General features: G+C 49.6%; 1 protein-coding gene across 1 annotated transcript; it reads left to right on the top strand.

Annotated features, from left to right (window-relative positions):
* Positions 1–7,893: 7,893 nt before the first annotated feature.
* LOC123094987 (aldehyde oxidase GLOX) lies at positions 7,894–9,778 on the top strand. Its single transcript, XM_044516831.1, has one exon. The coding sequence runs from the start codon at positions 7,958–7,960 to the stop codon at positions 9,674–9,676; it is 1,719 nt and encodes a 572-aa protein (XP_044372766.1). The 5' UTR covers positions 7,894–7,957; the 3' UTR covers positions 9,677–9,778.
* The last annotated feature ends 4,769 nt before the right edge of the window (positions 9,779–14,547 follow it).

The following is a 14,547-nucleotide window of genomic DNA, read 5'->3' as shown; positions in this document are numbered from 1 at the left end:
AAAAGAAAAATAAATCAAAAATAGGAAAAGAAAAAAACATGGTAAAACCAGGCTGATTTTTCTTCTAGTAGGCCACGCTCTGTATATTGTACAACAAATAGAGTCTGTCGCTGTGCCTATCAGCGTTGGGAAGTAACTAGTCGCTCCCAGGATCGAATCCCTGCTATGCCTATTTTTTAACTTTGGTTTTTGGAAAAATTCGTTACAGGTGGCCGGCCCGATTTGTAGCGCTCGACGCGAGAATCCCCCCTCGTTTCGTGTAATGCGAGGAATAGGGACACGCAAGCTCCCATAGGGCTCGTATGAAGCATGGTATATCAGTGCTCGCAATTTTAGCGGCCCCTGCTCCCTTTTTTTAACCTCGAAAAGTAAAGCAGCGCCCACCCACATTGGCAATTCCTATGGAATATCCTGTTTGACGCGCTATGCGTCAAACTGTCGGCGCTTCGCACAGAGGAGCGACCGAGCAGCAACGCGATGAGCCAGTCCAGTTTGCGTAAACAGTGCACGTACAACCGCAACTAGCCGGCCGGTTTTGGAAACCTGAAATGGTTTTTTGTTTCTTTTACCAGTTTTTATGTTTCTTGTTTCTTGTTTTTGTTTTCTATTTCGTTTTCTTCTTTCTTTCTTTTTGTTTCCTGTTCCCTTTTTCCTTTTCCCTTTTCAAGGTTATATTCACTTTTTAAAAATAACTGCATGTTTGAATTTTTTTCTTAATTGTTGAAAAATATTCTTGCTTTAAGAAATGTTTGAAATTGCAAAAAAAAGTCATTTTTCAAAAAAAAATCCTAAATTCAAAAAATATTTGGGTTTCTTAGAAAATGTTGCAAATGCTTATATCTAAAATTTTCACAACTTTTCAAAAAAAAAATGCTCGGGCATTAAAAAAATGTTGCTGTTTACAAAAATTGTTCGCAAATTGCAAAAAATGTTCACGTTTTCATTTTTTTGTAGTTTAAATACTGCCCAAGTTCATAAATTGCTCACAAGTTTCAAAAAAATTCCGTGTTTACAAATTTTGTTCAGGAGTTTCAAAATTTGTACGCGTCTCCACATTTTATTTTGGAATTTAAAAAAATGTTCCCATTTCAAGAAATCTTCGTGATTTTCAAAAAAGGTTCTTGTTTTTCGAAAATATTATAGTTTATTTTAATTTGTTCAGAAATTTGGAAAGTGTTTGTGTTTCGTAGAACATTCCATTTTTGAAAAAAAATGCTTTCGAAATTCCTGAAATAATTCGAATCTGCGGAGTGTGTTGGTTCTTTATTGTTGACGCTACCTAATTACCCACAAGCATAGGAGATCATAACAATTTTTTGAAGGTGCAGTATTCAATCCAAATTTATTGATTTGACATAAGGGGAGCCAAAGAATATTCGTGAGTATTAGCAGATGAGTTGTCAATTCAATCACACCTGAAAGACTTAATATCTGCAGGAAAGTTTTATAGCAAAGTAATATGATAGTAATGGTAACAGTGGCAAAAGGAACAACATCAGTTTTGTAGTAAGTGTAACAGCGACAACATGAAAGTAACTTAGCAAAGATCAATACGCGAAAAGCTCGTAGACATTGAATCAGTGATGGATAATTATGTCGAATGACATTCATCGTGCAATAGTTATAAACTAGGGTGACACATAACTAGTTTGAATTTATTAATATAATATAGGCATGTATTCTGTATATAGTCATACGTGCTTATTGAAAATAACTTGCATGACATCTTTTGTCCTACCTTCCCATGGCAGCGGGGTCCATAAGAAAACTAAGGGATATTAAGGCCTCCTTTTAATAGAGAACCGGCACAAAGCATTAGCACTTAGTGAATACGTGAACTCCTCAAACTATGGTAATCATCAAAAAGAAGTCCAATTATTGTCATCTTAGGGTATGCGGACCATAATACATAATAGGTGTTTACAACTTGCAAGATCGGATTAAGAACACAAATATATTCATGAAAACATAATAGGTTCATATCTGAATTCATGGCACTCGGACCCTAGTGACATGCATTAAGCACAATCTCAGAACATAGTGGATACTCCCTCAGTTCCCTTGTACAAGGCCACAAACTCAAATTACAGGTACCTAGGTAAATTTTAATGACTACTTTGCAAGCCGGCTTTTCTTCTTGTTATCTGGGATCATTAATACGCCCGCATGCATGCAAGGAAGCAATGAGAAGGAAGTAGCACAGTGTCATTATGACTACATTCATGCAAGTATTAAACAAGTTGCTAGTACGAGAAAACGTCATTAAATTTTGCCTCGATTATTGTTAGTGACCTTATATAGATGCAAAATGTATTTTCATAGTAGCCTTGTATAAGGGAATGGAGGGAGTACTAGGGATCAAACCCTAACAAAACTAACTCGATTACATGATAAATCTCATCCAATCCATCACCGTCCAGCAAGCATACAATGAAATTACTCACTTCCTGCGGTGAGTATCATGAAATTGGTGATGAATTTAGGTTAATGATGGCGATGGCGATGGATTCCCCTCTCCGGAGCCCAAAATAGACTCCAGATCAGCCCTCCAGAGGAAGAACAGGAGGCGGCGGCGGCTCTATATCGTAAAATTCGATAAATCCTTCTTTCTGTATTTTTCTCCCCGAATAGGAATATATAGCGTTGGAATTAGGGTCGAAGGCGGTCCAGGGGCCTCACAATCCTGGGAGGCGCGCCCGAGGGAGGGGGGGGGGTAGGCGCACCCTAGGGCTTGTGGCCTCTCGATGGCCCCCCTCAGGTATCTTTTTCACCAGTATTTTTATTTATTCCACAAAAATTCTCCGTAAATTTCAGGTTCCGAGAACTTTGATTTCTGCACAAAAATAACATCAAGGCAATTCTGCTGAAAACTGCGTCAGTCTTAGCTAGTTTCATTCAAATCATACAAATTAGAGTCCAAAAAAAGTGCAAAAAAGTTTGAAAAAGTAGATACGATGAAGACGTATCACTAACATAAGCTCAAATATGATTGCTAACTTAACTGGTAGTAGCAGGTCGTGTATAGCACTTGATCCCGTGTTTGAATTCCCGTGGCGGTGGGTTTTTTGCACCTTAGTGCACGTTCGATTTTTTTTACACCAGAGCCTTTTTTTAGGGTACCATGTGTATGAAAAAATTAAACGTCTATAGAAAAGATGTTTCCCATGTAAACAAAAATGTATACCATGTGTATGAAAAAAGTTGATCATGTAATTAGAAAATGTTAACCGAGGAACTGAAAAAAGTTAAAGTTGTATAGAAAAAATGTTTGTCATGTATACAAAATATATGCAATGTGTATGGAAAAATGTTGATCATATGTTTAAAAATGTTAATCAAGCCTTTGAAAAATGTAAAATCTATGTAGAAAAAATATTTCTCATGTATATGAAAAATGTAATCCAAAAATATACAATCTGTATGAAAAATGGTTAATGCCTATAAGAAAATATTCTTGACAAAAAATGCACAACATACATTAGATAAAAGTAGACATAAAAAGTACACTTAAAAATGTTAAACCTGTAAAAAAATGTTTCTGATGTATACAAAAAATGTACATTATGTGTGAAAATATGTTTATTCCCATGAAATAAATATTCACCGTGTATTTAATTTTTTTATCCATGTTATTCAAAAATGTGTTAAAAATTGTATTTAAAAATATTATCATGTATTCGAAAACAATAAAAACCGAGAAAGAAACGAAGAAAAGAAAGAAAGACGATGAAAAACAAGAAAGAAACAAAAAACTGAAGACAAATAAGACAATAAGAACAAAAAGAAAAAAATCTTGTGAAATTAACAAAGAAACAAAAAGAAGTCACAATAGAAGAAACCAAGAATGAAACAAAGAAAATCAACATATGAATTCAAACTATTAAAATACTTGGTGCCAGATAGATATATTCAAGAAGCCGCAGTCCATGATAGTAGTCGTCCATGATATGTATGTTGTATTTTATGTCTTTTGATGGTTACATCATCTAGTAGATTTTATAGTGCATGTAGTTTCATATTTATTAAGTTATGTTGATTTGCAGAGTGCAGTGGCTTCGTATTTTCTAAGTTAGTTTTTCGCCTCAAGTAACTTAAATTCTTGAATCAGCCACTGCGGCAAATGACCATACTTTATCTGAAATTTTGCTCCAACAAGTTTCTATCCCATGAACCATGTACAAAAAGCATTGTACTTTTGCTAAGTAAATACGAAGGGTTCACATGAGGCCATAGTTCTATATGCAGATGATTTTGGTACCGGTCGCGAGGGAAGGACTAGCAACCCAATTAGCAAGTGGTAGCTGGTCAAATCATGAAAGGATGGTGGTGATTGATTGAGTCTCGTTTTCCCTGTGCTACGGCTTGGGGACAAGCTGCAACTCAAACAGGGGAGGATGTTAGCGTCACTAATAGTAAGACACCATCGGGCCAACAACTAATAGCGCCCGAAGGAGATGCAGCCCAAGCCCCAGCAAAGGGAGCGAGAAGGCCTAACCAGCGAGTGACTGGTAGCTAGTGGGTGAACTCCCCACGGGAAGTATGAGGGGAACACGCGTTCAGGAAGGGCATCGAAGACTGATCAGACATGACACGGCGGCGGCGGCTATACCTACTACCATAGAAACCTAGCTTCCCTTTCTCCTTTCCCTCAAGTTCGGCACATATGTGCTTGTAAGGAGTAGATCTTGTAAACTGAATCGCCATAATCAAAGACATTAGTACCGTGCTAACTATATTTATGTTGTATTTTATGTTTTTGATGATCACATGATCTAGTTGTAGAGTATCTTGAACTCCTTTGGATCATTAGTTGATTTTTAGAATGCGTGTAGCTTCGTATTTCCGAAGTTATGTTGTTTTTCAGAGTGCATGTAGCTTCGTATTTCGTAAGTTAGTTTTTTGCCTCTGGTAACTTGAATTCCTACATGACCATACTTTAACTGAAATTTTGCCCCAACAAGTTCCTATCAGTAAATCATGTACAGAAAACATTGTACTTTTGCTAAGTAACAACGAAGGGTTCGCATGAGGATTTCGGTACCCGTTGTTAGAGGGGAGAGAGAGAGAGAGATTTGGTGGAATAGTCGATGTATAGCTTGAGCCTCGTGGACATATATATAGGAGTACATGATCTACTTGAAGTACAAGGCAAGCCAGAATATTTCCTAGTCTAACCTATGTTTCCTAATACAATCACGTTACTCAACATCCCCTGCAGTCACAACGGTAGCGATGCAGACAGTGAGACTGGAGAAGAATCCGAAGGCAAGCCGACGGACACCCCCCCACACAGTCGTAACGGTTGATGCATCGCGGAGTCGTGGCTGGAGTGGAAACCAACAAGGTTGCTCAAGCAGGCGGTAGCCCTTTGTGCCGTTTGTCGATGTAGTCGAGAGCGTGGATGGTGGAGCCGTGGTCGAGGTAGTCGTGCGAAGAATGCCGTGGTCGATGTCGAGTCGGGGTGGCCGGTGTCGAGGAAGTCGTCGTGGAGCCACAGGTGCAAGGGGGCGCCGAGTTAGCATGGGCGCAGTGGTGTCGAAGTAGTGGTACACCAGGAAGTAGATGATATTGACGACGCGTCGCGCCGGGGTTGCCAACCCCGAGGACACATCGTAGATGAAGGCACGCGTCGGTTTTGCCAGCACCGGGCATGCGTAGACGGACGAAGACGAAGTTGACGAAGCGCCGCACCAGGCTTGCCACGCCCGGGGACACGTCGTGGACGAAGGCACGCGGCGGTGTTGCCACCACCGGGCATGCGTACACGAGGGACCTGCACGAGCTATACGCCATGTCGGAGAAGTCGGAGGGGCAAGCAGAGAAGAACTCGACGACGATTGCGGCGCCCATCGGCGCGGGGCCGATGTCACCAACGGTGATCGGAGTAGACGAAGTGGTCGGGGTAGATGACGGCGACGCTGGCGATGGGCCGGTGCTTGGACGAAGACCGAAGGGGGTGGACGGGTGGTGCGGCGGCTACGAAGGTAGTGGCGGTGATGGCCAAAGAAGAGCGGCGGCGGCGGCCTGACGGCGCCGGCGCCGGCTAGGTTAGGAGTGCGGCGGCGATGCTCGAAGTAGGCGAAGAGCCTTGACAGCGTGACGAAGACCGGCGCGGATGGTGGCGTTGCCGCGCCAAGGGAGACGGCGCGGTGCATACCACGGGAGGTCGACGCGCGATGACGACGGAGATGAGGCCCGAAGGGGCGACGCAGCGGCGGTAGGAGGGTCGGGGCGACGGTGGGAAGACCTCGGGGCGGCGGCGGGGACCACGGGCCACAACGCTGCGGCCCGAAGGGGCGACGCAACAGCGGTTTGCGAGTCGGTGTAGCCGCGGGGACGGCCTCGGGGCGGCGGCGGGAACCGTGTATCGCGACACTATGGCCCGAAGGGGCGACGCAGCTGTGACGCATGGGTCGATGCAGCCGCGAGGAGAACCACGGGGCGGCGGCGCTGCGCGCCGACGGGGCGACGCAGCAACAGCCCGTTGCTCGATCGGTGGAGGGGCGCGCTAAACTCGAGACAATCTTCACAGGACCTGTGAAGGCACGCGCAACCGACGGGCCAGGTTGGTCGCGCGGCGTAGATGAGGCGGATCGCGAAGACAAGTGGGTGATCAAGCCGATCGCGCGCGAGGACGAGGACGCCGCTCGATGGAGGCGTGGTGGCGACGGAGTCCTGGATGAGGCCGGCGACGACGGATGGCGTGGGACGTCAGCACCGGCACCCAGGCTGCCAAAGTAGCACCGGCACCCGGGCAGCGAGGCCCGAGCGACCAATGGAGCAGCGGCGCCCGAGTTTGAGGCAGCCGACGAGCCTGATGGAGCCGAGGACGAGGCCGGCGAGGTAGACCGCCAAGCCGCCGTGCAGACGCGGTGGAGGTGGGTGACGTGGATCGATGGGCGGGCCAGCGCGCGAGGGACGGCTATGATTGGCCGTCGCATGGCGCGAAGCCGCCGGGTCGGGGTGATGCAGGTTTGCCGGTCGGAGCAGGGCGGTGACGGCCGGCGCAGGGTGACGGGCGGACCAATGCGTGGACGATGGCTGGCCCTGACGGACCGCCTCGGCGCGCGTGGCCGCCGGGTCGGAGGAAAGGCCGGCTGGTCGCGCCGGGGTTGGAGTAGAGGCGCTCGGGGTCGACGGCGGCGGTGGGCGACACAAACCGATCAAGAATAGATCGGGAAACCAAAAAGAAACCGCGCGATCAAGATGACCGACGGGAGAGAGAAAACTCCGGAGCAAGGCTCGGGAAAAAGACTCTCTAGGGCAGCCGGTCAACACGACCGGCGAACGAACCCTAGGTACGGGTGGCGCGGCCGCCGGCGGCGGTCATGGAGGCCGACCGCCCCGGGGGCGGCGCGTAGGTGCGGAAGCGGCGGCGGCTAGGGTTTAGGATCGACTTGTGATAGATATCATGTTAGAGGGGAGAGAGAGATTTGGTGGAATAGTCGATGTATAGCTTGAGCCTCGTGGGCATATATATAGAAGTACATGATTTACTTGAAGTACAAGGCAAGCCAGAATATTTCCTAGTCTAATTTATGTTTCCTAATACAATCACGTTACTCAACACGGGTCATTGGGGAGGGACTGAGCAACACAATTAAGCAGGTGGTAGCTGGTCAAATCATGAAAAGATGGTGATGACTGATTGACTGCACCGTCGCAAAATCAAAACATCATAAACAGCAAGTTAATACAGGACCCAGCCCCAAAATCAATGTCAGAATCAAACCATCCTGCCAAAAATAATGGCCGCGACTCCTCGCTGAACGGAATCCGGAGCCTTAAGACGCCATCACCAACGAAGATCGTCAATACTGTACTGTATCGTTGGTCCGTGCATATAAGGGCGGCCACTGTCACGAGCACAGATCCATACAGCCTTCGCTGCCCACGAGCCAAACATTCGGATACAGTCAACCACCATACGGACAAGGCCTGATCGTCACGGGCGACCATGAAGCCTCCTGCATTGCCTATCCGCGACCTCGTTCTTGTCCTGGCCCTCGCCTGCGCCGGCATTGCACCGGCGACGGCAGAGAGCGGCGGCGGCGGTCGGTGGGACGTACTGCAGCGCAGCATCGGCGTGTCGGCGATGCACATGCAGCTCCTGCACAACGACCGCGTCATCATCTTCGACCGCACCGACTTCGGGCAGTCCAACCTCTCCCTCCCCGACGGCCGCTGCCGCCGCAACCCCAGGGAGCGCGTGCTCCCCGTCGACTGCACCGCGCACTCCGCCGAGTACGACGTCGCGTCCAACACGTTCCGCCCGCTCACCGTCTTCACCGACACCTGGTGCTCCTCGGGCACCGTCGCGCCTGACGGCACCCTCGTCCAGACCGGCGGGTGGAACGACGGGTACCGCAACGTGCGCGCCATGCGCGCGTGCGACGGCGGAGACGACGACGGCGGCAGCTGCGACTGGAACGAGACGCAGGACGCGCTCGCCGCGAACCGGTGGTACGCCACCAACCAGATCCTCCCCGACGGCCGTGCCTTCATCGTCGGCGGCCGCAGGCAGTTCAACTACGAGTTCTTCCCCAAGGCGGATGCTTCCGACGCCTCGGCCATCGCATTGCCGTTCCTGGTTCAAACTAAGGACCCAGAGGAGAACAATCTGTATCCTTTCGTCCACCTGAACATCGATGGCAACCTTTTCATCTTTGCCAAGAACCGTGCCGTGCTTCTCGACTACAAGAAGAACAAGATCGTCCGGACGTACCCTGAGCTGGCCGGCGGCGACCCCAGGAACTACCCCAGCTCGGGCTCGTCGGTGCTGCTGCCCCTGAAGCCGTCGCCCACCGAGGCCGAGGTGCTGGTCTGCGGCGGCGCGCCCGCGGGCTCCTACAACTCGACCAAGGAGAAGACCTTCTTCCCGGCGCTGGTGACCTGCGGGCGGATCAAGATCACGGACGCTTCACCGGCGTGGGTGATCGAGAGAATGCCGTCGCCGCGGGTGATGGGGGACATGATCCTGCTGCCAAACGGCGCCGAGGTGGCGATCATCAACGGCGCCATGGACGGCAGCGCCGGGTGGGAGGCCGCCAACACCCCGGCCTACGCACCCGTCATGTACCGGCCAGACCACGCGCCCGGGGACCGGTTCGAGGAGCAGAGCTCGACCGACATCGCGCGGCTGTACCACTCGTCAGCGATCCTCCTCCGCGATGGCCGGCTGCTGGTCGGCGGGAGCAACCCGCACATCTACTACAATTTCAGCAACGTGCAGTACCCGACAGAGCTCAGCCTGGAGGCCTTCTCGCCGGAGTACCTGGACAGCTCCAACGACGCCCTCCGCCCAAAGATCACTGACCCCTCGCCGGCCGGCCCGCCGGTGAGCGTGAATTACGGCGACTCGATGACCCTGCAGTTCGAGGTGCCAGCGGTCGCGCCGCGAAGGAGACCGCGCGGCGGGGGCGACGGCGGCCTCGGTGCTCTCGGCCTCGTGTCGGTGACGATGGTGGCGCCGTCGTTCACGACGCACTCGTTCGGGATGAACCAGAGGCTGCTGTTCCTGGACGTGGCGGAGACGACGGCGTTGCACAGTGCGGGCGCGTACGAGGCGTCGGTGGTGATGCCGGCGACGGCCGTCCTGGCGCCGCCGGGGTACTACATGGTGTTCGTGGTGAACGGGCACATCCCCAGCGAGGGGGTGTGGGTCCACATAGAGTGACGGCGATGCATGGCGGCATCGGCATGCATCATGTATAGCACGACCCGATTGTTTTGTTCTCTTCTCTTGTGATAGTGATACCGTGACTTGTTTGTTGTTCTAGCGTGCGTGCTTGGCGACGTCCGATCGAGTCGGACAGGACAGAGAGAGCGAAAGGCGAAGAATGTCTGTGAAAAAAGTGCTCGGCTCAGCGGAGAGTGAGGCTAGATTCACGTGAACCGGACGGGTGTCGCCGCACACGTGACGCTCCCTAGACGCGTCTGCTCCTGGCCTAGGTGCATTTGGTGGATAGTACATCTCGTAGGTGGACAAAATTGGTGCTGCTGCATCGAAGTGGCATGGCCGCTGTCGCGATCCAGCCGGTTGTTGGCGGCGTTCCTTCACTGGGAGAGACCGGCGGCTTCAGCGCTGAGAACGCGCGCCGTTCGCGTGTGCGCCCGGGGTGACGGCCGGGATGGTTGCGGTTGCGGCCGGTGGGCTGGGACGTCACGGGAATGATTACGCGGCGGTTGGGAAGTGCGGACGTGCAGTGCCCGGCAGTCAGCTTGGTACTGCCAAGTAATGGCTGCGGTCTGCGGCGGCGACGCCGAAGGGAAAATCCTGGCGTGCCGAGATGTCTCGGCGTCATGCAGCTGGGTGAACGGCCGCCGGCTGGCCGGCCGCGTGGCCCGCTGAACGCGAGCCGTTGTTGGTCGGACTGAACCCCCAAATATCAACAATGTATCGTACGAAAATGCTTCGTCTCGGGTAGCTACGAACAGCTTACGTACCTCCGGCCAAACTTTGATCATATATTTAATTAATAATAAAATATTCATGCACGTCATAAAATTATACTCCCTCCGTTTCTAAATATAAGTCTTGTAGACATTTCACTGTGAACCACATACAGATATATATAGATGCATTTTAGAGTGTAGATTCACTCATTTTGCTTTGTATGTAGCCTATAGTGAAATCTCTACAAAGACTTATATTTAGAAACGGAGGGAGTATCATTGAAAACTATGTTTAAATATGAATCCAACGATATAATTTTTATTGACATGCATTAATATTTTATATTAGTTATATATTTTTAGTCAAAATTTAGCACAGATTACAAAGGGGACAAATAAACTAGAAGGTCAAAATCCGCCAGAAAATTGTACAAACACGGTATCCCCTACTACACCAGCCGCAAAAGAATCCAAGCAGAAACGAATAGCTGCCACCAAACAAGCAAGGACAACCCTAGTTGTCGCAACACCTTCTTCCACAGTACCAACATCAGCACGAGTTACTCGTTCGGTAAGTCTGCTAGCGGCAAGTTACCAAGCTCCCTTGCCACCTGACACTACTTCTAAAACACTCTTGACAAGTTGCTAAGATCAAGGATCGATCGTTCGGATTTTCTGTTGCCAACAATAAGGTTGGACATTTCATCTATGGTTTGAAAGACCGAGTTTGGCCGGATTTTGTTTGTCACTTCCATCTTTACAATGGCCGGTATGCTAGAGCTCCTGGCTCTGCCTCATGCTGGCATGCGGATCAAGAGATCTTGGACATTTCTTCTAGGTCTCCTATCGCGATCAAGGCTCGTCTATGCTCACCATCTCCGATCGCTGCCTCGGGATCCATGTTGGCTCATGTGTTAAGCAAATTTCAAATTGCTCCAATTGATAAGATGGATTTCTCGAACATGAATTCTAACGAAGCTTCATCTTCTCATTCGATTGTTCATCATTTGAATATTGTTGAGGGTCCCTTGATTCAGCCTAGTTTGAATTCTCCTACATTACAGGCAAAGGGTTCAAATATTCATTTAATGCAACATTTCCTCGGTCAAGAGAAATTTGAGGCTAATCATGCTGCGGATATTATTCATGTGGGCAGCTTTAAATGCTCACTTAAGGCCCAATATCCATGGTTGCCCCAATGTTTTCTGACTTCCGCGTTCAAATACGCGCCCCCGCATGATATCTGCCCCCCTACGCTCAGCAATCAGCATAAGGCCGATCTGGCCCAAGCCCGCTACTCCCTGGAGGTGATTTCAGATCTGGCTGCTAATTGGGCCTCACTTTGCACTAAATGCCTGCAATGGGGTCACAAAAAATCCTCTTGTCAAGCCCGCCTCATATGTCTTAACTGCTCGGTGCCTGACAACAAGGCACTTAATTGCCCCAAGCTTATCTCACAAAAAACAAAATTTTGGTCAAATTGGTGCTTGCCTCGGGAATCAAATCACTCACCACGTTGTTTCCGCAGCCCCGGCCTCCCTTCCATATAAGTCGATCAAGAGACGCACCGTCCGATGCCAATCGTGTGGCTTCTACGACCATATGACTCGGCAATGTTTCCAACGATTGAAGGCCCCAAAGTGGAAGTGGGTACCGAAATCAGTTCCACCTGCCGATTCTACCCCTCACGCTCTGGCTTCCACCTCGATTGCCCAAACATTTCGCCCCTGCCTACAGCCCACCTCCTCTGCCACCAATGCCGTCACTCTGCCTCGTTCACCATTGACGCCCCCACCCACATCGCTCTCCACCATGGCAAACTATCCTCTCAACCCCGTCCCCTTTCTGCCGCCTGGCTTTGCAGTGGAGTCGGGGCCTGCCGACCGCTTGGTGAGGTCTAGGATGGTGGTGGGCTCGATTGCGCCTCTGAACCACGACTACTTGGCGATTGCGGAAGCAAGCACCTACGTTCCTCTGCACCGACGGGCCGCCATTCGGACTGTGATTGAAGGTCTGCTGCAGGAAGCCCAACTTTTTACCACTGAATAGTGATCATCCACTTGATATTGGGGTTTTTGGTTTTGCGGATTCGTTCTTGAGAGATACAGCTGTCAACACTCCCCTTGAGCTAGAGAAAGAAGATCTGCTTATCACCTTTTTGCCTCACAATGGGGCTCTCAACATACGCACTACTTCTTTTGGCCCAGAGATTTGGCTTATGTTTTTCGGTTTCCCCTATGATTACCAAACGGATTACTATATCACTAAGTCTCTAGTTTCCCCTATATGTTTTTCGGTTTCCCCTATATGGATCTCTGGTTTCGTGGTACAATCCACGTCAAGACAGGAGGTTTATGCTGATCAAAGCGCGTGTGATCCGTCTGAACCTTGTGCCCAAGAGTTTCATTGTTTGGCAGCTTGGAGGTGCTAGGGACTGTTGGACTGTTCAGGTAACAATCTTAAGAAGTAATGACTGGAATGGTTTGCTCCTTGAAGTGTTACCAGCTAATGAGGAGCCACCACCCCCTGATGGCAATACTCATCCACCGTTTGGGCCTGAACTTACTACTAAGCAACTGTATCAACAACAAGTTCATATTTGGTCAAAATGCTTCCCCCCCAACCAGCATGCTCACAACAATGGTCATGCTCCAAATCAGGGGTGGGGGGCTTGGCCGGAACCACCAGCTCCTCCTATGCCACCTCATCTCATGAACTACCAAGCTTGGGTTGCTTCCCAGGGGCTTAGTGTTGTGCATGGAATTGTTCCTAAAAATAATGTGACTGACAATCCTCTGCAAGCTTGGCATGATGCTGTTACTTCTTCTGATGATTCTTCATCCACTAAATCAGACTTGCTCATTGTACATGCTCCTTCTCCAAGGATCACTGCTTCTTCATAGCTCAATCAAGTGGTCCATAATGCTGATGAGGTGGTCACTATTGTCATGGTACTAAGTCTGACAGTAAGAATAGGGGGTACGTATGAGGAGGCGAGGCCCTAGCTATGGAGAGATTGTACACACGAGTTATACGAGTTCAGGCCCCTCTCGAAGGAGGTAAAAGCCCTATGTCTCGGTGCCTTGAGGCGGTCAACTGGAATATGGGTGTGTGCGTTACAGGGGGTGCGGACCCTTGTCCCAGAGGAGGGGGGTGGCTTATATAGAGTGCGCCAGGACCCCAGCCACCTCCGTTACAAGGGTTCAATGTACATTAAGATAGGACATTACCGATAACGCCGGCTATAAAGTGTATTTAATGACCTTTAAGACTACAGAGTGAATGCCCGACCGTTGCCGTCCTGAGTGACTCCCGGTCTTCTATAGGTCGAGTGGTTTCTCGAATAGTCGAATGTCTTCGTCTTGGTCGAGTGATATCAGGAGGGAGGGGTACCCGAGTGAGGTGACTGGTCGAGTGGATTGCACTCGACGACTTCAATTGATATTCTCTGTTGTTCTTTGAATGTCTTTGCTTCTAGGGTAGTGACCTTGGGTAGGGCGTATAGGTCAGGCCTATGACCCTACCCTAGGTCTATGGCATCGTTATTAGCCCCCGAATGGATTAAGGTCTGAGTGGAAAGAAGGTTGAAGTTGGTCCTGCCTTGACTCTTGTGCTTCACAAGTACCCATGCTGGATTGGAGGCCCACGCTGAAACTTCGGCTTCGTTTCAGTCGCCTTGATCGATTCAGAAATTGTCGAGTGTACTTATGCTGTCACTCGTCGAGTGTTACTTTGATGTGAAATCTTTGGTGCGATTGGTTACTGTGGATCTCGGATCTCTCAGGATTCGAAAATTTGGGGAAGCGCGCGAGGCAAAGCGCACCGTAGTAAGCAAAACAGATAGACATGGGCGCCTCGATTTTCGTGCCACCTTTTTCGCCATGGACCCGGCGTGCGACTGTTGTGGGATTTGACAGGATTGCTCGGGCCCATGCGTCAGCCACTCGGAAGCGGGTCCTTAAAAGGTGTCGGGGCCGAGGCGTCCGCACTATGCACTTTCATTTCCCTTCTTTCTTCTCCGCTTCCCCACTGCATCTCCCTCCGCCCTCAATGCCGCCGCCTCGCCAGTGCGCTGCCCACCACCATGGTGAAGGACAAGACAGTGGCGTTGGAGCATGTGAAAAAGGTGACAGGGGCGGCGAAAGGCAAGAA

This window comes from Triticum aestivum, chromosome 4B (genome assembly GCF_018294505.1).
Source record: "Triticum aestivum cultivar Chinese Spring chromosome 4B, IWGSC CS RefSeq v2.1, whole genome shotgun sequence".
Lineage (NCBI taxonomy): Eukaryota > Viridiplantae > Streptophyta > Magnoliopsida > Poales > Poaceae > Triticum > Triticum aestivum.
The sequence above is the reverse complement of the archived record's forward strand: the minus strand, read 5'-3'. Positions and strand labels throughout refer to the sequence as shown.